The sequence below is a fragment of the Solanum pennellii genome, chromosome 2 (genome assembly GCF_001406875.1).
Source record: "Solanum pennellii chromosome 2, SPENNV200".
Classification (NCBI taxonomy): domain Eukaryota; kingdom Viridiplantae; phylum Streptophyta; class Magnoliopsida; order Solanales; family Solanaceae; genus Solanum; species Solanum pennellii.
This window is the reverse complement of record NC_028638.1, coordinates 45108030-45132629: the sequence shown is the minus strand read 5'-3', so window position 1 is coordinate 45132629 and position 24600 is coordinate 45108030. Positions and strand designations below refer to the sequence as shown.

The following is a 24600-nucleotide window of genomic DNA, read 5'->3' as shown; positions in this document are numbered from 1 at the left end:
GTTACATGTAATATCATCGATACTCATTGTAAAGAAAAAGGCAGAAACATCTTTTGCTCCTTATCTTATATATACATTGGTTTTCCCAACCTAAAACAATCATCGACGAAGCACTAGCAATTCGTGAAGCTATGGAAAAATACAGTGAAAAATAAATGGTCAAAGGTATAAATTTTATCTAATACAAAAATTACAGAATATGATACTGAAAGAAAATGTAAATTCATAAAAACTTAAGACTTATAATTTGTTATGATATTTGGAAGTTTCTTTGAATGTAGTAATATATTTGTAAATCTTGGAATAATATATTTGTGCGCACATCACAAATTATTAGCTAAGTTTTTTTGTTTCGTTTTTACCAAAGATTATTTGGGTTTCTATTTTTCCTAGTTGGATTATAATAGATATTGCTACATTACTCAACTCTTTGAGACAGTTTATTGCATTATATTTATTTATATTTATTTATATTTATTAATATAGATAAGTTGGTTGTTATATTAGTATAGTTGAAATCTTAAAAGAGAAAATAGGTTCGATAATTAATTAATTTAGGAACGTGAAGGAGGTTGGAGTAATAGGGTTAACTTTAATTGTATTATATTATATACTCTCTCATAAACAACATTCTAAATTTTTCTTTTTGGCCCTTGTGATATATGATTCAAACATATTTGATCTCTAGTTGATTAAAATGATTGTTTCTGATCCCTTCACATATATAATATGTATATTGGTCGGTATATAAAACTATATTACCACCAAACATGAAAAAAATAAATATAAATTTATACAGTAGATGAATAATTAAGTGACGAGACGACAATTATAATATTTTATGATAAATGATACAATATTTACAAATAAAAGACTTTTCTTAATTAATTGAAAATTAATATGTTTAATTAAGTATCACAGGAGCTGAAATCAAAATATAATAATTACCAAGGTATCAAAAGTTTATCAACCCTTTGAGAAACTACATAAATATCAATACCAAAATAAGATATCAATAAAAATTGTCATGAAGTGATAAGTATTCTTATATGATTAAACAATTTCATTCAAATTCGAACTATACTTTTTGGAAATAAAAATGAGTTTCATGTGCTATCCATATAAAGAAATTGGGACACGTTTGGATCCAGAAATAGGAATAGGTAAAGGGTAAAATTAAAGTCATCGAACGAGGGAATAGAATGGTCCATAAACCAAACAATAGAACAAATTGGAAAAGAAGTTAATAACAGACCACTGAATTGTGTGTCATAAACTGTGATAAAGAAAGATTATGATGTTTACATAGAACTACAATTGAAAAAACAAAGCAACCATGCGTGCAGAGTGGTTCTTATATTTTGTTTTTATTTTATATATAAAGTTATAATATCACAAACGAGTCAAACCTAAATGTGTACATAAACATTGATAATTCATATAACTAATTTTATTTTGTTCGAAATTGAGGTGGAGTTGTAAATTCTCTTGTTTTCACATACATTTATTCAATACAAGCATTTGCACAAACATATTGGTTGTTTGCATTGACTCACCTTAATTAGCCTGAAAAATAGTTTCGATGTTTTAATATTGTTTTCTTTAACTTCACTAGTATTTTCTCTACAATTTTCAAACTCAAAAAAGATTGATATTGCGTGTTAAAATCGTACTGATCAGTGAATGTTATTTTTACGTTGGACACACCCTTGCAGTGACTATTCATCAAGTTTACAGGGAGAATTAATTTTAAAATTAGAAGAAGTTTAAAAGACCAACCAGGAAAACAAGTTCAAAAGCCCAGCCCAAATAAGAAGCGAAGTCCATAAAAGAAGTCGAGTCCATAAAAATCATCAAGAAATCTAATTTGGTGGGGTTAGAAATATCAACTTCCATATATAGCAAACACAAAATTTATATTTGTATGCAATAATTATAGTTTGTATAATTGAGCTCTATAGCAAATATGCATTGCTTATTTCACTATACATATATACAGAAGAAGTTAGGCTATTTCGCTATGCATATATACAAAAAAAGTAATTGTATCATTTGCTGGCTCCTCTTCAGATTTGTATAATTTCTCTGCAGACCGTTTGTATAACTTGTTGGCAGCCTTTCGTTTGTATAAATCGTTGACAACCTCTCAATTCAATTTTATGTGTTTGTATATATGTATAAAATTTGAATCTGTAGACAATTGAATCGAAATAAAATGCTTGTATATCAAATATCTCTCTCTCTCTCTCACTTTAAACAAACATAAATTATGCATTGTATTTTGTATAATTTGTGGTTGTATAGAGCGAGAAAGAGATAAAAGCAAAAGAAAATTGGGTAGGGAAATATTTATATTGTATAATTATAAGTGTATATGACAAAAATACAGACAAAAACAGAATTTATACATTTCTTATTGTATAAAGTGAGAGAGGCGAGCAACAGAGGGAGAGTGGCGAGCGAGAGTTTGAAGGAGAGAGACGATTGACAAACAGTTTGTTACAGTGCACAATTAAATCAAAGTGCACTTATAACATTTAATTTGAATTAATTGTTTGTCATTATATATAATTTTTCCGATTAGAAATGATCAGTTTTTGCCACTGTTAATCTCTGTTACTACTTAAAATATAAGTGATAATAGTTATTTTTTTAATATAAAAAATTAAACATTTAAAATTTTACAAGTGAAATTCTTGCTCATTACTATGAAATCTCAAAAAAATTGTTGAAGTTTCAAATATACTACTTTAGATGTATAATGAGATAAATGATATTTTTTCATAAAGTTTGAACTATTATGATTCTAATTTCATAAATTTATCATGTAGTTTTGGACTGCTATATTTTAGAATTTAGTGTTCTTTGGATTTTTTCAAGTTTTAATTTGTTAAATGTTCAGAGTCAGGTATAATTTCATAATTTTTTTTGTATTTTAGCTCAAAGTAGTTATATCCAAATATTATTTAATTATTTTTATGATAATAATTAAATCTTGATCAATAATCTAGAAAATAGTATTACTAAAAGTTCCTCAATTTCTGTTATGACTATTGCATTGGTCAGTTTTTGTTATAGCTGTTGCAATGGTTTGAAGCAACTATTGGTCTCTCTATTGTTTCATTAATAATTTTAAAATAACTCTTATCAACCAATCCAATTTGTTAAATAATTAATATTGATCATCTAAATTCAACGTTAAAAAAACGATTTTAAAGAACATGTTTAAATGTAAGAATTAAGAAATATCTCCTTTGCAAGATATATGAAATCAAAGCATTTTAATCTGTCATATAATTTCATAAACCAATCTAAAAAGGGCTTGAAAGAGAAATTCTGGTAACTCATTGATTCATATCATTTGTGAACTATGCTTTTTAATTCTGAAACTGAATCAGAGCAAGTATAAATAGCATAAAAAAAAACATTCCTCGTCATTAATATCTTTGCTCGCGACGACTATGACATCTCAAAAAAATTAATAACTGAATAAAAAATATAATACTAATACATTCAAGATTTTTTTAATTGTTTAATTGTAAATAGCCTCAAAACAATAACACAAAAGGATTATGTCGAACCTAGATTGAGATATTGATTGGGGATTTTCTAAACTAATCAAATTAGGAAAATGATTCTTTTTTTTTTAAACAAAAACAAGACAAAATATATTACTTTCCGGCCCAACTCCGGACACTTTCTCAACCCAATTACCCAATAGCTCACGACGGAACCCTTGAATCTCCAATTTTTTCAATTTTCGAAACCCCTAATATTTCAAAACTTCGAAATCCCAATTTCGTAGACTGAAAACCTAATTGAATCGTAATGGCATCGCAGAAGAAGGAATCGGAGGGAATCGCTCTACTGTCTATCTATGGCGACGACGAAGATGAAGACATGGAAGAACTTGAAGAAGAACAAAGGGAAGAAGATGCACAAGAACACAGACCTGAATCACAAAACTTAGGCATTGCAATGGGCACAGAGTTCCAAGATGATAGCAAAAAAGTTTTCGGGTCTGATTCAGGTCGAAGTTCGACTCCTTCACCTCTAATTCAACAACTTCAGCAACAACAGTCTGTTGAAAATTTCACACCTAGCAAGGTTTCGAATTTTGGTGTTGGTTCTACCACTACGACGCCATTAGCGTCCGTTTCTTCCCCAAATCCTCAGCCAATGGAGATGAATTTGAATGTGAATGTGAGTAGACGAGCAAGGCTAACTATTGTTGATTATGCTCATGATGAAGTTACCTTGTCACCGGAGCCTGAGGTACTTATTTTTATGCTCTATTTTGAGTTGAATTTTGCTTTTTATTTTTTATGCTTGTTCAAAACGGACTGAAAAGAAGATGAGAAAATTAAGGATTTTGGCTTTTAGATTATGCTAGAAAACTCATGTTTGATGGGATCCTATTAGAGAGTTATTCATGTAATGAACCTATGATTTAGGAGTTGATGTGAGTTTTTCCTCTCTCTGTAGGAAGGAGAAGTAATGGCTAGTGGAAGAGTCATGTACGGAGCGGAACTTCAAACTGCTAGTGGTATGTATGCTTTATGTTTTCTCTATTCAGCTCCGCCTCGTATGCTGTTTTGTTGTTATGCCCCTTGCTTGACTGCTTAGTTAACCTAGGAGTTATGCCTGGTGTGGTTACATTGTTCAGGATAGGCAACTATTGTAATTCAACCAATTTTTTTCTCATTCCGCCATCTTAATTTTGTATGACTGTCTTTCCTAGGGAGTGGCACCTCTCCATTTACAGAAGCTGTTTTTTTATAAATGTGGTGTCCACGACAACTTTTGTGCATCTCGACTAATTTCCCAGGATAGGCGAGAAGGCGAAATGGTGTGATAGGCCCATGGGTTGGATCGTAAATTGGACCCTTCTATTTACGACCTTGTCAAACTGAACACTTAAACTCAATGAATCACAATATTTTAAACACATTTGACCATTGACCAAACTTATGTCAGCAATAAAATAGCTGAGTTGGAAATGTGCAATGTACACGCGGATTAAGGGCGTGAATTGATACTTTTCATTATAAATACACATATAATTAGGAATTTTCTGTTTTTAAAGAAGGAAAATAAATTATCTCCTTCCTCTTCTTATTTTCTGTAGAGAAAAAAAATCAGGTAGCGCCGCCCTAGGTTTCTCATCCTCCAAACATACAAATCGAAAAGAAGAAGAAAATTTTTCCCATTGAAAGCTCAAATCAGAATGGGTTATATGAAATCATAAAGAAAGTGTACAAATCCCTTTTTTGTTTGAATGGTTCTTTGGACTGATTTATTTGTCTTCAAATAAAAAACGGGTTATATGATTTGAGCGTTTAATTCGAAGATTTCTTCTCTCTAAAATTGAAAGCTCAAGTTACAAGACTGTACGGGCTGAATCGAGAAACCTGATAACTCGGCTTCAGGGTGGGACGACTGAGCTGTTGGACTCGTTGCTTGGACTGTTATAGGAAGATGACAAGAATGTATTGATTGCAATAGCTCAAGGAATTATCCCGTTGCTGGTCCGTTTACTCGATTCGAGTTCTTCGCCAGAGATCAAGTAGAAAATTGTGAGTGCTTTTTTTGTCTCAAAGACTCAAAAAGGGGTAGGATGGGAGATGGATTTGGATTTTGAGGGGGAGGGGGGCTAGAGGTGACCAGAAGAGAAAGGGGATGGGGAAAGGAGGTCCAATGAGAGAAAAATAGCATTTTTAACATATTATTTATTTTCTTATGTTTAATTTACATGGATTGGACGTGTATTTGGTTGTATTTTCACCAACCATGATCAAGTGAGAAAAGGGTTTACAATATTGTGTTTCATTGAATTTAAGTGTTCAGTTGACAGGGTCGTAAGCAGAAGGTTTCAATTTACAATCCGACCCAAGTATAAGGGCCTATCAAACCATTTCGCCCCCTCCCCCCCCTCCTCAGGATACCTGCAACCTCCCACTAACAATAGCTATCAGGTAACTCTGCCCACTAAGGCTAGAATAGATGGGAAGAAATCACCTAGTGTTTTTTGTCTCTGCTGGTATTTGAACCAGAGGTCGACCTCATGGCTCTCAACTCACTTCATTGATCACTAGGCCACACCATTGGGTGCCCATTTACTGAAACTTTTTATAATCTCAATTTCCATTTTCCCCTTGTTCATGCACTCTGATAAAAATTGATATGACTTGTTGTGGACTCCACTTGATATTGAAAGAAAGTAAGTCTGGCAAGATACTTTTGGTATGCTTATTTAGTTTATGTGTCAAAATTTCTTATTTTTCTTTAATTCCCATATCCAATCAAATAATTCAGAATGAAATGGGACAAGGGAGTGTTTTATGAGCTTATCCAAAGAACATTGGTGCAACTTTTGGGTTGAAATAAATCATTTTTGCTTGTTATTTGTTAAGAAGTTGACATTTACCGTTTTTGATCCATATAATTGATATTTATGTAAAGAATGTCTTTCATATTTATAAAGTTGATGAGTTTTAAAAAATATTTATAAAGTTGATGTATATATTCCGTAAGAAACAGGATTGGCTAATGTAACTCCAATCATCAAAGTCAAAACTAAAAAGATAACTCTATCTTTTTACTTACCATATAAATTTGGAAGTTCAAGCTTAAAATCTTTCTTTTTCTTTTCAGTTGAATTTATGGAAAAGGCTTCACCAGCTCTTCAGGTTAGAACACCTAGTGCTCAAACCCCTCCTCAGTCAGCTGAACCAACTGATCAATTGGATGATACTATGGACTTTGCTGTTAATGAAGGACATGGAGTTGCTGAAGAATCTGTTATGGTTCCTGCAGAAGAACAAAAAGAGTTAGATCTGTTGGAGAAATTTCTTCCTCCTCCACCAAAGGAGAAGTGCTCAGATGAATTGCAAGTAAGTGTCGTGACAGTAGTATTTTTCAAATGGATACTAGAAATATGCTTCCATAAAATGTATATGCACTATTCTGAGGTTGGTTGAGTTTTCTGTAATAGATGTTGAAAGTTGAAGCTTGCATCTTCAGATTTGTTTCTATAGTGTACTTTTAGATGATATTGGTAATTTATACGTGTCTTGCATTATATATTTATTTTATGTCTTTTAAAACGACTTTGCATTTTATGCAGTGCCTTTCTGTAGTAGTTTGTGAAGGAATGTTTACATGTGGACTGGCTGACGTTGAACTCTGTGCTCGCTAAATCTCTCTCTCCTCTCACAGACAGAATGTCTCAGTCTATCTCTCCCTCTCACTCAGACACACACACACACACACACGAAGTTTGCATTTCCTGTAATTTCATCTCTAGATTCTTATCACTTCAGATACTGACAATTGTTTGTTAAAGCTGTCTGTCTTCAGTAACCGTGGCATTGGATGCTCTGTTATCTTTAACTGACATACTCGGGAGCTTAACTTGCAATTTACGTCCTCCCAAAGTGATCCGTTATAACTTCTACAGTGACTCTGATCATTTTTGTCTTCCCTTCCAATTTTATGTGAACCTTACTGTTTATGTATAAGAAGGCCTTATGGTGTTTACCCTGTTGCATAGATAATTGACTTGGCTACTTTGCTTTCAATTGTTACACTGTTTTCTTGTTAATTCATTCTGCAGGAGAAGATCATGAAATTCCTTGCTCTAAAGAAGACTACTGGCAGAAGCTTTAATGCAGAAGTACGCAACAGAAAGGAGTATCGGAATCCAGACTTCTTGCTGCATTCAGTGACTTATCAAGATATTGACCAGATAGGATCTTGCTTCAGCAAAGACGTATTCGATCCGCATGGATATGACAAAAGCGACTTCTATGATGAAATAGGTTACTAGCAATATAATTTGTGTCTTCTGTCTATCTTTCAGCTAGATATATCTTCTTTTGTGTGGCATTGGTTATAGAATGTTTAGACAGTGTTTGCTACTTCCGCTGTAATGTTTTTGTTAACAAAATAGTTCATTCTGTGAATCTGGAACTGTTATGACTATGAATATGGAGGGATCTTATGTAAACGATGAATAATTATGGATCTAATTGTTTGTCACAAGGATTCTGACGGTGTGTAGCTAATACTATACTTCCCTTTCCAACTTATTGTTTGGAGCTAGTGTAAAGGATATCTAGTTCTTTTGAGTTTAAGCTTTCATGAAATTTGGTCTGTTTCAGTGCAAGAATAATTTTCCTCAAATTTTATGGATAATTTCTTGTCTTTGAAGTATATCTTATCATACTTTATCCAAAAGAAATCTTGACTGGAACATTTATTTTGTAAACAGAGGCTGACTCAAAGCGTGAAATGGAGAGAAGGGAGCAAGAACGGAGGAGGAGTCCAAAAGTTGACTTCATATCGGGAGGAACACAGCCCGCACCGATGGTTCCTACACCAAAAATCAATCTGTCGATTCCAGGTTACCCACCTTTCTTCCTCGAGTCAAAATTTCTGTTGAATTGGTTGAGTTCCCTGCATCACTTTGCTCTCTGAATTCTTTGCAGGGATGGCTCCTGTTGCTGCTGGTGCATTACCGCCCACTGTAGATGTTGTAACTCGGGATGGTAGACAGAACAAAAAGTCGAAATGGGACAAGGTTTTCATCTGCAAAGTCTCAATTAATTGCATTGATTATAATTTATCTCCAATGTCTCTTGTATTGTAATCTTCAATGCTACCTTTTCAGGTGGATGGTGATCGGAGAGACCCTGTTTCTGCTGTTGGTGCACATGCAGCACTTCTATCAGCTGCTAATGCTGGTGCTGGTTACACTGCATTTGCGTAAGTTCATTATGACTCCCATTTTTATCTGTATTACTTAGTTATTTTAGAATTTTCTTTCCATCCGCACCATGGGATGGGAAAGCCTTAGATCCGTAGGGTGGACAGCTACTTCCTAGCTGTCTAACAAAAATGAGACTCGTGTATTACTTTCTGGAAAATAAATGATGTCGAGTAAGGTGGATTAAAAACGAAACATGTTGTTCAAGTCCCATATTTTTTGATCTTTTACATATTGTGGCGACCCATAGATTCCTCTAAGATATACCTTGTTGGAAGTGTGCAAATGTTTAAATAGGTTGAGCACCTGCTTTGACTGACCTAGGGGCGCGACTTCAGCCCATATAAGGTGAAAGGAAACCATTTATTTAACCTATATTTATTTATATGGATCACTCATATTTTCTAAATGGGTAAACATGGGCTAATTTAACTTTTTTTTTTTTTTTGATTTTTTCTTTCTAAAAAATTGTGGGTGGGTGAGGGTAGGGTGGAGGTAGGGGTTTATGAAAGAAATTTAACTTTTCTTTTTTGATTTTTTTAAAAATAATTGTAGGTGGGGTCGGGGCAGGGAGGTCTGCAGGGGATTAATTTTTTTTTGAATTTTTTATTTTTATTTAAAAAAATTTGGGAGTGGAGGTAGGGTGGAAGTGGGAGTGGAAGCGGTGAAATTTTTTTTTACTTTTTCTTTTGAAGTTTTTTTATTTTTCTTTAAAAAAAATTTTGGGGGTAGGGTGGAGGAACATTTTTTTTTCTTTGAAATTTATGTCAATATTTTTTTTTTTAAATGGTGGAGGAGCGGGGATAGGTGAGGGGTGGGTAGGATGGACAAATTTTTCTGATATTTTTTAAATTGAAAATTGGGGGTGGGGGATTGGGTACAGTGGTAGAGCCATTTTACCCAAACCATACTTACTCATATTTTATGTGGGTGAATTGTAATCCAATCCATTTTGGCTCAATCCATATTTAATCCATCAAATTCCGATCCAGTCAAACCATTTGCCTCCCCAACTTTGGCGTTTGAGCAAGATTTGAGAATACTGGAAAATGGTTATCTAGCCTCTTATTTATCTGTAGAATGGTGAAGTATTGGTTTCTTAGGAAATACTCCTTTAATGATATTGTATGCTCTTTTCTTTTTGGAAATCTTATCCTATCTTTATGTAGGTTGAGGCACTTTTCTTGCCTAGCTGTTGTATTCTTAATGTTTGTAATATCCATTTTCTGGTGAGAATTTTGACAAAAGCATCTCATTCTCAAGTTCACATGGAACTCACTATACTCCCCTGACAAAAACATCTCATTCTCAATTCCTAAGGAGTTTCCCGGCATTTGTGCTGTCTGTGGAATTAGTAGAGGAAAGAAAAGACTTCCTATACTTGGTGGATAGAGTTACTTGGTATATATATGGGTGGAGGTAGGAGGTATAACGTGGAATTAGACACACTTCTTAGGACACTGCTATTTCTATTCGGGTGGGGGGGGGGAATCTATTTTTGTTTTAGTCAAACTTGTAGAAAAAAGTGAACTTCAAATTAAGGGGGGGGGGGTACATCCTGAAATACCAGTCTAAAAGCTTTCACACTCAAATGATAGGAACAATCCATGGTGTCTAATTCATTCACACGCACTTGAACTTCTATTTAAGTTTCACTCCATATTGTTTCTGTGGGTCATGCAACCCTATCCTCACTGAGTAGCTAGTACTTAGGGACTTCATTGAAAAATGAGATTCATGTTTCACCTTTTTATTACCCTTTGAAGTCCAAAAACCTTTTATCCTCTTTGTTTTCAGATGTAGACATGTTTGATGTTTCATTCAGCAGAGGGTGGAGTGATGTAGTGATGTTTAATTTTTGTTTTCCACAGGCAACAAAGACGTCGGGAGGCAGAAGAGAAGCGACCTAGTGACAAGAAGTTGGATAGAAGATCTTGAAAATCTAATTAGACATGCGACTCCTGAAATCTATTGACCCTTTCCAACACATCCAGTCATGCACAAGTGTTGGCACAAAGAAAGCAGTTAGTTATCTTCCTTAGAGCAACGGGTGCCTCATTTAGAAAGACAAATTACTGTCAACTCTGAATATTCCCATATACTGTATATACCCAGTTTTTGTTTAGTAGTGAAGTCGATTACAGGTTTTAAAGTTAAAGGAGTGTAGAGTTTTCAATATAAAGCTGGGGAGAAAAAAATTGTACAAGTCTTCTTTTGGCCATGTGCGCCATAGATTGCAAAGCATTAAGTTGTACTCTTTGACTAGAGTCCTAAAAGAGCTGAAATTTTTTAATGTACTTTGAAAAGTTAGAGACGCCTTGTTTTGTTGATCCAGTCAAATTTCATTATTGAGTTTATTGTTTGTAGTCATTCAACCGAAAGCAAGTTTTTTTTCAAAAGGAACTCTTTAACGCCAATAAGACCCTACCTTAGTCTTGTCTTGTCTTGTGTATAGTGAAATGTTATCCAAATTTTATGACCAGTTTTTTTCAAAATATTGTAGGAGTTTGAATTCTACTTGTGCTTAATGTAGTCGTGTGCTAAACATTTCTAAAATTTAATCTTGGTAAGTATAATTTGTTTTTTACGTTAAGGGAACATAATGGTTATTGCTTGTTGAGGCAAGCTTGTGCGTACGTTGATAATATATTTGTATTTCCATTTACTTAGTTCTTAAGAGTTTTATTTAAATGAGAGTTTCGGTGTATTTTTAATCCACATACTTACTTATAGGCTGGCTTCTTTTTCTATTTGAGGTATTACGTAAACTTGCACATTAAAAGTAAGGGGTCACATTGTAACCCTATAATGTAAAGGAGCTTTTTTGCATTTTAAATTGGAAAAGTGTGGAGCAATCAATGGTTTCCAATGTCACACACACACACTTTCTTAAGCTTTGCCTCCACATTCTTTTTGTAGGTCATGCAGTCCTGTCCTTAATGAGTACACATAGCCAAATAATAATAATATTCATATCCAATATTTGCATCATATGAATGATAAGTGTGATTTACTTAGTAGAATAACAAGAAACGATTTTTCTTATTGGCTCTTCGTGGCGTGACTAACTAAAAATCTCATACTCTTATCATCAATTACTCTTTATGTTTGTGACACTGCTATTAATTAATTAGTAAAATTATTTGTTTTACTATCTATATATATGATATTTATTTAATTTTTCAACTTCCATTTTATCATCATTCCAGGTGGATCAAAACTCAAAAGATGAACTACAAATGAAGAAAGACGTGGAAAAATAGGTTTGACTGTAGTAATTGTGAGATTCCAATTTTTAATTGGAGGATACATGCCTCTGCCCTTTCATCATCTCCTGTTAAAATTGAAAACCCTCACTAATATTTATTTCTCACTTAGGCAACTTTGTGGAAGTTCTTTTTATCTGGACTATTAAAAACAAGAGTTAATTAGTTTTTATTATAATTTTCCCAAAACTTTTTTCAAATGCACGTTTATTTTTTTAAAAAAATTGAAGGCATCTATGTAGTATTTAAGTAACTATCCTTTAGTCATTAATCGTACATACACATTAATTTCACTTCTTAATAAAAATTGGACATAGAGATACGTGATCTGTCCTATTTTAAGTGACATATTTTTCTTTTTCAAATTATAAAAAAAAAATTAGCATATTTTATATTTGAAGCTATTTGTCTTTTCAACCTTATTTTAATTCTTAAGGGCGCTTATTCCAACCTACTTCGTACGACACATTATTGTGAGAATATAAGCGAAAAATATAAAAGGATATGCGACTTTCTTACTATAGAAAAACTTTATTAATGCTCTAACTCATTGTTGACGTAAGTACTATTGGTATTGCATGTATTTTTTTAAAAAAATTCGACTTTCAATCATACACGATTATAGTAAGATAGAGGAATTAAAAGTGATCTTTTATTTGTTTTAGTTATTTTTTAATCACTATAAAATCAAACCTCAACAAGTTGGCTCTATCTTTATGAATGTTTGTTGGATTTGTATATCAAGTAGTTATTATGGTGAAGTAGACACAAGAGAGTAAAATCCCCCAATTTTCGCTGTATTTGCAGGGAAAAAGTTGAGAAATTTTGAGCCCAAAAAATATTATAAATACTTTAAAATCATAATCTTTTAATATGAGTAGTAAATAGGCTCGAATATCTATGCTACTTTTTATTTATTTTGTCTTTGTACATAAAGAGAGACGTTGAAGATTTTGTAAGTTCCTTTTCACACGTTGGTCTTACTCAGACACACTTCTATTTATGTATAAACTTAAAAAGAATCTTAATAATGTAACGTTTTTTAGATTCTATTTTCATCAATTATTTAATATATGTCTTGCACTTTTTTATTCTTTTTTTTAATGCAAAGCTATATATAGAACATTTATGAGGATTTTATTTCAGGTAGATTATATTCAATAGTTTATTTACAACTACCATATGCATATAAAATGCAAAAATTCTTTTCCTAATTAAAAAATATACACTTGTATACACCTCTATAATTCTTACTATTTGCTTATTATTTTTTTAGAGATGAAAATCGACTCATTTGAAAATTTTCTTTGTAGGCTTTGTTATCTAGTAATAATAAGTATTGAATATTGATTGAGCCTAATATAAAAACCACATAAAATAGTGATATACAAGGAACATCATATTAATATTTGAAAATTGAAACTATATATACAAATAAAATCATAGAATTTCTATTTTAGTTTATAGCAAAAATATGATTTCATCTATCGTTAGGACAATAATATCAATCTAATTCAAGAAAAAATATAGTAGACCAAGAATAGGTCAAACATTACAAGACATCCTCGTACTTGGCTACAATGAGTTGCAAGACAAAGATTTGGTCCATATATTGCGTCTCTTATCAAATCAAAACTCATTTTTTTCCCCCAGCAACGTATACTATATTATTTAAGAAAGAATTTAAGCTTTATACCAATATGTAACTTTCTTTACGCAATCATATCATTTATAATATAATTATCGAACAATATCAATGATATACGATATAGTAGTTTAATAAAAAATTAATAACTAAATTATTATCACAAACACGTTAAAAGTCACATATATTATTCAAACAATTTTATACGTTTCCAGCTAATTATGCAAGTATTACTTATTTCATCTTTTACCCTGTATAAGATAATATAATACTGTATTAATTCTTTCATATATATTAATTATGCAAATTTCTAAATTACAAACTAAATATCACATTAATTTTAAATATAAATAACTTACTATAAATATTAAAATACTATATACATAAATTAATACACAAATAAATTATCTCTTTACTAGCTACCAAACGATCATGGAAAGTACAAAAGTCACAAGGTGTTTGAGTTAAAAAGATGAAAAATTAAGAGGGTGCAAAATAAAAAAAAAGAAAAAAGAGAAAGGTAACACAACACAGTAATGACCAGAAAGTAACGGTAACATGAGGTGTCTTTGGAAGTTCCTTAAGGGGTATTTCCGGAATATGAATACTTAAAAAAAAAGTTAACGGACACTTTCACACACAATCTAAGACAAACAACACTAAATAAACCTTAAATTTAAGTAAAAATTCACTTTCAAAGAGTGGGTTGCAGGTGCTGCTCAATCTTTTTTTTTTTTTTGGCTCAATCTCTCTCTATATATAAAAAACAGATACATATCACATCAGCTTGACTTCCTCTCTCTCTCTCCAATCACCTTTTTTTTTCTAATTTCATTGTCATTGCTTGTTTACAGCTTTTTACTTTGTTATCTCATTGATATACTAAAACCCCACTTGGATTGAATTAGTATACATCTTTCTTGATTCATTTTTTTGATACCCATTTGAGTTTATAGTTGAAAAAGATTGTTTTTTTAAAGCAATGGCAGCTCCTCCTAAACCTGAAGAAATCAGTCATCCTCCAATGGACCAGCTTCAGGGTTTGGAGTACTGTATAGACTCAAATCCTGCTTGGGGTATGAAAAAGATTCAATCTTTTTAATGAATGACCTTGTTTTTATCATTACTGTTTGATTTCTTTGTGTTTTTTTCTTTTGCATGAGATGAATCTGTGAGAACTGAATTTGGATGTGTGAAACAGGGGAAGCTATTGCTTTGGGCTTTCAGCATTACATCTTGGCATTGGGAACTGCTGTTATGATTCCTTCATTTCTTGTTCCTTTGATGGGTGGAGATGATGTAAGATAGTTTTGCTCAACTTTTCATGTTTTTTGCTTTCTACTTATGTCTAACTTCATGTGTTTTCACTGATTGGAATTTGAAAATCATTTAACAAGTTTTTCATGAATTAAAAAAAAAAAACTATTTACAGTCAAAAGAATCAACTGCACTTTATTCACGTGACTTGAATTTCAATGAACTTGGAGAAAGAAAAAAAACTACTCCTCTTTTCAATTTGTTTTTCCGGTCTTGACTTCACGTGAAGTTTAAGAAAGTATAGAACTTTTCTGAATCTTTTGGTCTTAAACCTGTCACGTGGAAAGTCAGAATTAAAAACAGAGACAAAAATAGAAAGTAAGACATACTAATTAAAAAGAGTAAGTATTAGTATGAACTAAGAAACTACTGGTTTTTGGTTGAAGAATTTGAAGATTGATCATGTTGGTTTTTATGATTTCTCATTTTGATGTGCTCTTGTTTGGTGACATTTTTTATTCTTAAATGTCAGGGTGACAAAGTGAGGGTGGTGCAGACCCTGCTTTTTGTTGAAGGAATCAATACACTCCTTCAGACTTTATTTGGTACCCGTTTACCTACCGTAATTGGAGGGTCATGGGCTTTTGTGGTACCAATAATTTCCATAATCCATGATTCGTCATTGACAAGGATTGCTAATCCTCATGATGTAAGTAACTGTGGGAATAGTAGGTGATTTTGTTGATTAACTGTTCAGTATGATGTCGGTAGTTTATCGATCAGCTTTATCACAAAAGTGTCATGCTGCTGATAATAATGTAGTCTGTGTATGATTAACTCAATATGCATCCATTTTAAAGCAAAATCATCTTGTTAATAGAATACCCTTCAATGTAGATTCATGATTGTAGCGTTTTGCTATAAGGCAAGGTATATTTGCTCTACACTGTCAAAGAAAGCAAATTTGTTAACCATTTCTCGACTTATAAATATTCTTTTTGAGAAAGCTTACAGTATTTCTTAATTTTTGTTTTTATCCTTACTTGTAGAGATTCCTTAGTACAATGAGAGCAATTCAGGGAGCATTGATAGTAGCATCAAGTGTTCAGATAATTTTGGGCTATAGTCAACTCTGGGCTATTTGTTCCAGGTGCAAATTATCCTCAAAGATGAACTATTGTTCACTCATAATGTACTATTTCTCATGTTTATGGCTTCAACATACTGACTTGCTGAATGCTTACAGATTTTTTAGCCCAGTGGGAATGGTTCCGGTAATTGCTCTGGCAGGATTTGGTCTTTTCGACAGGGGTTTCCCAGAGGTAGGTTGAGGATCATCTACTGAAAACAAAGATTATTGCTATCCATTGTATCAATGATGTTGTAATCTTGGTCAGCTTACACTGATTACTGCTTTGTGCTTGTGCAATTTTATAACAGGCTGGACAGTGTGTGGAAATCGGTGTACCAATGTTCATTTTATTTGTGATCTTTTCTCAGGTATGATACTTTTTTTGACCTTTAATTTGACATTTTTTGGTCCAAAAATGTGAACTAATTTCATATGTTTGGCCAGTCAGTCTTCTTTTACAATGACGAGAATTATGAAAAGAGTGCTATTTCCAAACTTTTCTGTCATCTGTTTCTTAAGTGTTAAATGCTAGGGAACTTCAAATGATTGCCTGATGAATTATTCATTTTTTGTCCAGTATTTAAAAAACTTCCAGTTTAGGCAGTGGCCGGTGATGGAACGATTTGCTCTAATCATCACAATCACAGTTATTTGGGCTTATGCACACCTCCTGACTGCCAGTGGTGCTTACAGACATCGCCCAGACGCCACCCAAAAGCACTGTCGCACCGATAAAGCAGGCCTCATTTCCGCTGCACCATGGTTGATATTTCATCTAATTACTTTTCAGATGAATGTTGCTTGTATATCTATCTAACCTGCAAAATTGTTGCCTTAGATATTCAATAGTTTTCTGTAGGGTTTGATACAGGACACATTTCAGTCTTGATCTTCCTCCTAAGTTTTAAGGATTAACGAAATTATTATCTCTACTCCACTTGGCTATTCAGGATAAAAATCCCATATCCACTTCAGTGGGGTGCTCCTACTTTTGATGCTGGTCATGCTTTTGGAATGATGGCTGCTGTACTTGTCTCCTTGATTGAGGTTAGATCTGAACAAAATTGATACCTTAATCATACTTTTTCCATTTTGTACAGCTAAGTCTTACTCTTTTCTCTTCAGTCAACTGGAGCATATAAAGCAGCATCTCGTTTAGCAAGTGCCACACCACCCCCAGCTCATGTTCTAAGTCGTGGTATCGGCTGGCAGGTTGGTGCAGTTATTTGTGACAAAACATGCTATCTTCAGAAATTTGTATATGTTTGTGACGTATCAATAAGTAGATGATGCTAACAGCCCAAAACTTCTAAGCCTTTTCCAAATCTCACCTCTAAATTTTGTTATGTCAAGTGATTAAAACAAAAATTCACTTCAGGTGGATATCGATAATACGTAGATTCATAATTACCTTACTTATCGAAAAAAGATAATATATTCATTCATCATCTGTGGTTGAATTCCTGGTGTCCTTTATAGGGCCTTAGTTGTACAACAATTTAAAGTGCAACATGGAACCTCGTAGGTCGGTAGTGCTTATGTGAGTTCTTAAACAAGAAGTCGTATAATTCTAAGTGCAGAAAAAGTGATGTTGGTTTTTGATGACGGAAGAGCCTCACATTTGCATGAAATCTATGGAGATCTAAAGACTGATGTTGGAACTACTTTGTATTTTTTTTGCAGGGTATTGGTATCCTGTTTAGTGGACTTTTTGGGACTGCTACTGGGTGTACAGTTTCTATGTTAGTAGCTCAAGTCCTATGTTACTTGTATGCAATGTGATTTATCTATCGCTTTAACATATCTTTTGTGGTTGACAGTGAGAATGTGGGACTTCTTGGAAGCACTCGTGTGGGTAGCCGCAGAGTTATCCAAATTTCTGCTGGCTTTATGATCTTCTTCTCTATTTTAGGTTGGTGATCTTCTGTGGACTCAACCAAACCTCTGAGAATCTTTCAGCTAGTGTGAACTTGGTTCCTCATAATCCATTTTTTTTCCCGACATTTGTAGGCAAATTTGGAGCATTATTTGCATCAATTCCTTTCCCAATATTCGCTGCTGTATATTGTGTCTTGTTCGGTCTTGTCGGTGAGAATCCTTAGCAACTCCACTCCTCACAACATCTTTCTGGAGATCTCTTTCAATTTCCCCATCTGACAAACATTTCTTTTATTTCCAGCTTCTGTGGGGTTGTCATTTCTGCAGTTCACAAATATGAACTCAATGAGAAACCTCTTCATTGCTGGTGTTTCTCTCTTCCTCGGGTTGTCTATTCCCGAGTACTTCAGGGAATACACCACTGCTGCTTTTCATGGTCCTTCTCACACTAAGGCTGGATGGGTGAGTCAAATATATTATGATTAAGTTTCCGAACTTCAAATTTTATATGGAGTCATTAGTAACTGATCTGGTTCTCTTGGAAATATGCAGTTCAATGATTTTCTCAACACCATCTTTTCGTCTTCCCCAACTGTGGCTATGATGGTTGCTGTGTTTCTCGACAACACACTGGACTACAAGGACAGTGCCAAAGATAGGGGAATGCCATGGTGGGTGAAGTTCAGGACATTTAAGGGTGATAGTAGAAATGAAGAGTTTTACACCCTCCCTTTCAATCTCAACCGCTTCTTTCCTCCTTCATGATCATGTTTGCGATATATCTGGACCAGAAGGAAGGGTGTGAAAGTGAAATATGAGAAGAGTTTGATCTCAGGGTTGATTGATCCCTTGTGATATATTTGAATCAAAGAACAAACTCTATGTAGGCAGTTGTGATGAAATTCTAGGAAGTAGACATCAGTTGACATGAATATTATTTTTTCATTTATTTGTAGTCAAAAATGTCAAGGCCTATTTTGGCATAATGAGAAGATTTTCTTATTCCTTACTCTGCTCTTCTCTCTAATTTTCGCGATAACAGAAAAAGTAAGAAGGAATTGCTACGACAAATGTGCTTTTTATTCACCAAAAAATAGTGTCACAGTATGCATGGGACTAACTTCCTATCTTCCTGCACTTTTTCCCCTGGGATATGGTACAAAAGTGGACAAACAATTCGATGTTGGAGAATGAATTTGAGTTGTTGAGGGAAAACTATGACCACCCTCCCTAATGCCTGCACATGCACTCTTTGCATCTGGGGTGTCGATAAATGCTACGACCCAAACCTCTTACCTGCACTCTCTGACCTTCATCAATCATCTTTCTTATCTTCCCTTCGAAACTGTGCCATCCTATGGTCTTATTTCTTGACAAAATTGCAGAAAGCCTCTTCTTACTAGGCCTCAATGTGGGAGCATGACCACCACCATAATATGTTCTGAACCCCGACACTAGGGATGATAGCTGACTTCCTGAGTCTGTCATGGCAAATACATCAGATGTTGCACACGCGATGAAATCTAATGCTGCAAGCTGCATTGAAAGTGAAAGCTTTTGTTGTTAAAATCACACATTAGGGAGTGTTTATCCCCATCACTTAAAATAAGAAACAACTTACTTGAGAAGAAAAGTTTCTAAATGGAGCTAGTTCACTTGGTGTGAGAAGATCTTCCTTGGTCACTAGGTTGGGATAGAGGGTAGTTAAAGCTTGCATCCTTGATTGACCTCCATATATGTCAGAACCAGCAAGATAGATGTATGTTCCATGTTTGAAACCGAGGCCAGCGAGAACTAGTCCTGCTTCTTCTGGTGTCAATGGACATTTACCCATCTTCCTTAGCTCCTGTGGAGAAAGAGGCCTGCAGACATTCCAAAAATATGGTCAATTTAACCATCACACAAACCATGTTAAGCCAAATGGTAGAACAGATATAGAACATAAACTGTACTTTGATTTCTTCAGACGCTCAAGAAGTAAAGGGAAGTGGACTTCTCGATAAGTTTGTAGTTCACTTTTCTCAGTTTCTCCGCCACCAAACTCACACATAGAGTAGGCCACCATATCAATCTCAAACCTTAAATGCAAAGCAAGGTACTTGGAAGGGCCTTCTGCTGCATGATAGTGTCTCAAGGGAACATGAGGGATTAAGTTTCCAAGAAGTTGCTTATCCAATGTGCTCCTAGCAATATCATACCTCCGAATCCGCCTAACCAGTAAAGAACCTATTTGTTGGATCTCTGGCACAAATTTCAAGGCATGGAAGTTGCACTTGCACCTTAATCTCTGCAACAAAATACAAATTTGTACTATAAACAAGAACATAAAACCAACATACCACCATTTATAATTTTTACAATGTCCGAAGCATTTGAAGCACAAACTAGATTCATTTCAAACTTGCATCTACCCTATAGACAATTGAACAATTTCAAAGGATGATCTTCACCTGAAGTTCAGAAGACAACGGGTCAAAGCCGAGTCTGTTTCCATATCCTAGAAAGTGAACAACTCGATTGCGTAAGAGGAGGGGTAGTATTTTCTTGATGTATTCATCAGGCGTAGCTTCCTTTGAAAGTTCAGCATCAGTTATCTAAGCAAAGGTGAAAGGTAATATATGTTATCCTCCAAGTCGATACAATTTCATGTCCCAAAAACTAAAAAAGAAAATAAGTTAGAAGAGAACATACAAGGCTTCCAGCTGCTTCGACATCTAGTAGTTTCAGATTAGGAGGGAGCTCCTTTATGATATTGACTTCATCCTTCAACATATCCATGAAATAGTCCTCTTGATATATATCCCCAAACTGGCTGTTCTCACAATAAAAAAAAGGTGTGATAAAGCTTGTTGTTAAGTTAAACTAAGTGGTGGAAGGGATGTAGGATACTGATTATTTTGCTAGCAGCAAATAACCATTGCAAAGAATAAGAAAATATGCAATTGAAAAAGATGAGTCTATGTCTATCAAACCAAAGATTTTTGGAAAAACAAGAAATGGATCTTCCGTAGAAAAGTTGAAGCTCAGTTGATCCCAAAAGTTAAAGAGTTCAAGCGCGATACAATTTTTCTTCAGTTCAATGCATTAAATGTAATACATTCATGAAGCAAAGCCTTCTGTAGAGCTTAAATTGAAATCTGTAACCATTTAATTGCTAACCTAGGATCCTTCCAGACATTGCTATAAAGAAACTTGGGAATGACCAAAGTGGCATTTAGGAGAGATGCTACAGCAACGGCATTGCAGACCTGCAGGCACAATTACAAAATTTCATTTCAGAATTCGACTAACCAAACATGACAGTCCTTATCAAGTAGACTCAACAGTACAACTTGGCTAAAAGTTGAGAGGAAAAACAAGTTTATACACTTACAGCAACTCTTTGTTGATTTAGTCCTCCATTTGCACTGATCAATATATAACCAGTGATGTTTCTAGGTTTCCCTGCCCTGACAACTTACAACAATTATACCGCAATTCAACATTCAAAGGGAGAATCACATTTTCAAATATGATCAGAAAATTGAACAGATTAAAGACGTATATAGTAAACAACATAATTCGTGCATGAGCATACTATACATGAAAAATATCCTATTAGGCTATTACCATGTGGACTAGTTTTATCTGCACAAGGTTTCCATGATGATGCCTGAGGATATGGCTCCTCCCATAACTTTGATGACTCTTGCTTGAACTCCCTCTGCAGCAATTTAAGGAAATTAAAATAAAAGATAGATGTTAGGATCGTCAGTTACTATCGTTTTAAATGCAATTTCCAAATGAAGTTAATCAAGTTGAGTATCACAACGACCTCTGCAAGAGAAGAAGCAGCCATATTTAGTAGCCTTTCATACAGCTTCACCGGACCTTCTTTTGCTGCCCTCGGTACCATTTCCACCTTCAGGTACAAAATTAGATAGCAAATTAAAATACATCACCTCAATAGAGCTTATACTATTCAGAGAAGCATGTCTACTGGTTCCATTCAGTATATTAGGCACTTCAGCTATGTCATACCTCGGCCTTACTCGAGCCTTGTAAAGAAAAATTGTTCTGTAGCATCGCAGGGTCAAAAATCGAGAACAGAAGAGAATCTAAAAGGTAAAGAAAGCCCATTAACAACAATGTGAAAACAATAGACCTAATATGTCTATGTAGCCACCACATTTGCCTCTTTCCAACATAAACTCCTTTACAAGGAGCGAATTTCGCAGAGTCATTTTTCATCCCTTTGGTCAAAACAACTTTGTCCCAATTATAATCTCCCCCTGATAACCTTCTTCCTACAGGAGGATCACCTCCGTATTGCATATCTAAACTTCGAAATTCATTTTCTTTTACCCCAAATGATATATCTAAATCCTGATTCTCCACTCGACGGCCTCTAGGAGACCCTTGTTTCCCCATTTCTCACCCTTGACAGAAACAATGATCAATTACACTATCTCCCCTTTTTTTTTTAATCTTCACAGTGTTTCCAACAATATTACATTTTTTGTTTGTGAAGACCCCATTTCAAGAATTAGTCTTCCATTGAAGTTTGTTGAAAAAGTTACAAGAAAATTAGATAAAACTGAAACGTCTCTATGCATAAATTGGAAGTAAAGTTGAAGAAATTGGTGACTGACACACATAAACCAAACCAACACTGGATCATGAAAAAATAACGTATGAGTAAAATTTAAGGCATTAAAAGAATATGAGAAAAGAATTGACATCTGCAACAACTACTTCTCACCAAACTGTGAAAAAGTCTGGTCTTTATTTTATTGTGTGTTTTTTAATGGAGACTTTAGAAGAGTTAATTTTGTAACAAGAACACTTTACATGACATCTGGGATTATTATAAGTAGTGCAATTCTTTCATTCCTATAAGAAAAAGCTTATAATATTGTTTTTTTTTAAAGTTCTCTGTTTGGTGGGGTCTTTTAAACTAACTTTGGATACCAAACGGTTGGGTTGCCCCAAATTACTATTTTATATTCTCTAATTTTGTTAACATTTTTATTTATATTTTCTTCTACATCTTTTATTTTATACAATTAGAAAGATAAATTTAGCACACTTCTATATTTTCCTATATCAATGGGTACAAAATGTGTGTGTAAAAGTTAAGCTATTAGAGAAAAAAATATTATTTAATTGTATTCTCAACGTAATAAAGAAACTGTGTTATGCAAGAGTTTTCCTAATTTTTTTCCTATGATACTAACTTGAATTATTCGTTGGACAAGACCTTAGTCTCTTCCTCACAGCTCATGACTTTTCTTTGTCCTTTTATTTTTACTTAGGGACGTAATTTAGTGTCCAATGAAGTGGGATAAAAATTATGGGAGATCAATGTTCATGTTCAAGCCAAGACAAATATACAACTCCCTCCATTTCAATTTGTTTGTCCTTCAAATAAATGTCTCTTTACTTTTCTTGACAACTTTTTAATTTCAACTTCCACATGATGACTTGTTTAAGAGCACAAGAGTAAAGAGAAATTTCAACTTCCACATGATGACTTGTTTAAGAGCACAAGAGTAAAGAGAATTTTGGTACATTTGATGTATCTTTAATTTCAACCACAAGCTTAAAACATTTTTTTTTTTACTTTTTTACACTCTTTGTCAAGTCAAAACAGGACAAACAAATGGAAGAACGGAGTAGGTGATTTCTTCCATTCTAAGTATTAGAGGACAAAGTTACTCTTTGCTTTGTGTTGGTGAGAGGTAGCAGTTGAGATAGTTGACGTGCGTGTAAGTTGGCTGCACAACAATTATTTTTTCTGCTCTAATGAATGAATGGTTTAGCAAGAGATGAACTTTCTGAAGTAAGATATTGAGGCCTTCAAGACTTCATATGTTCATGAGAAGTTCAATTCAACAACTTGACAGTAATATAAAAACTAGTTTCTGAGGACGTGCTTCGCACGTGTGTTTCATGTGAATTTTTATAGATATGTTAGAATGACTAAAGTTTCATGAAAATATATATGTAAATTGTAATGAATAATAAAATGTAACAATTACAAAATAAGAATAAAGACGTACGCAATAAAACATTCATAGAAAACTAAATTAAGAAGTCTAATGGAGAAAAAAAAGACAAAAAGAAACAAATCTAAAAAAAAAATATAATGTAGACATTATTCTTATAAGATTGATGTATGTATCTCTGAGTTCTTATCGACTCCTTCCATATCCTATCAAAATTCTAGAGGCTTCTTCATCTACTTTAACTATAGAATAAAAATGTAGCCTAATAATCTTGGTAGGAGTTTCATGAGATAAAGAAGTTGAATTTATATAGATATAAAAGAAGGAATATCAAAAGAAATTTTTAAAGTTTTAGTTTAAATATTTAGAGGTTATGAATATGAAAAGATGAGAGTTATTAATATTAAGAGTATAAAAGTTGAATAAGTAATTAACAAATAATAATAAATAAATGAAGAATATGAAAAAGAAATTTCAAATTAGCAAACCATGTAGAAAGAACAACTAAAGTTCTTATCACGTAATAAGCGTTAATGAATTTAAATTTGTGAAGATAGAATCGTTCTTTAATAATAGTCAAGAGGACAGTATCAATGTGTGTCTCCATTTTGCAGATTTGCAACCTTTAAATTATTAAATTTCGTTATTTATCATTAAGGATAATACTT

The 24600-nt window shown here is 33.5% G+C and overlaps 3 protein-coding genes across 4 annotated transcripts; 2 read left to right on the top strand and 1 right to left on the bottom strand.

Annotated features, from left to right (window-relative positions):
• The first annotated feature begins 3644 nt into the window (after positions 1–3644).
• Positions 3645–11101, top strand: LOC107011881. Its single transcript, XM_015211556.2, has 8 exons — positions 3645–4275; positions 4486–4546; positions 6655–6893; positions 7616–7820; positions 8273–8404; positions 8490–8581; positions 8672–8766; positions 10639–11101. Exons 1-8 carry the CDS (start codon positions 3829–3831, stop codon positions 10703–10705), a joined length of 1338 nt encoding a protein of 445 aa, XP_015067042.1. The 5' UTR covers positions 3645–3828; the 3' UTR covers positions 10706–11101.
• A 3309-nt stretch (positions 11102–14410) lies between these two features.
• On the top strand, positions 14411–18954 carry LOC107008650 (nucleobase-ascorbate transporter 2). The gene is made up of 14 exons (XM_015207772.2): positions 14411–14754; positions 14880–14977; positions 15468–15644; positions 15985–16085; positions 16182–16257; positions 16376–16435; positions 16645–16829; positions 17018–17114; positions 17193–17279; positions 17751–17809; positions 17888–17979; positions 18078–18155; positions 18247–18407; positions 18498–18954. Exons 1-14 carry the CDS (start codon positions 14661–14663, stop codon positions 18708–18710), a joined length of 1578 nt encoding a protein of 525 aa, XP_015063258.1. The 5' UTR covers positions 14411–14660; the 3' UTR covers positions 18711–18954.
• A 53-nt stretch (positions 18955–19007) lies between these two features.
• Positions 19008–22595, bottom strand: LOC107008649 (O-fucosyltransferase 8). Of its 2 annotated transcripts, none has more exons than XM_015207770.2 (10): positions 21966–22595; positions 21760–21846; positions 21555–21648; positions 21319–21401; positions 21105–21193; positions 20637–20757; positions 20396–20539; positions 19898–20232; positions 19567–19807; positions 19008–19481 (listed from the first exon to the last, which is right to left on the bottom strand). In XM_015207770.2, exons 1-10 carry the CDS (start codon positions 22353–22355, stop codon positions 19176–19178), a joined length of 1890 nt encoding a protein of 629 aa, XP_015063256.1. In that variant the 5' UTR covers positions 22356–22595; the 3' UTR covers positions 19008–19175. The 2 variants fall into 2 exon arrangements, with proteins under 2 accessions (XP_015063256.1, XP_015063257.1); XM_015207771.2 differs by having other exon boundaries at positions 21319–21389.
• Positions 22596–24600: the final 2005 nt, after the last annotated feature.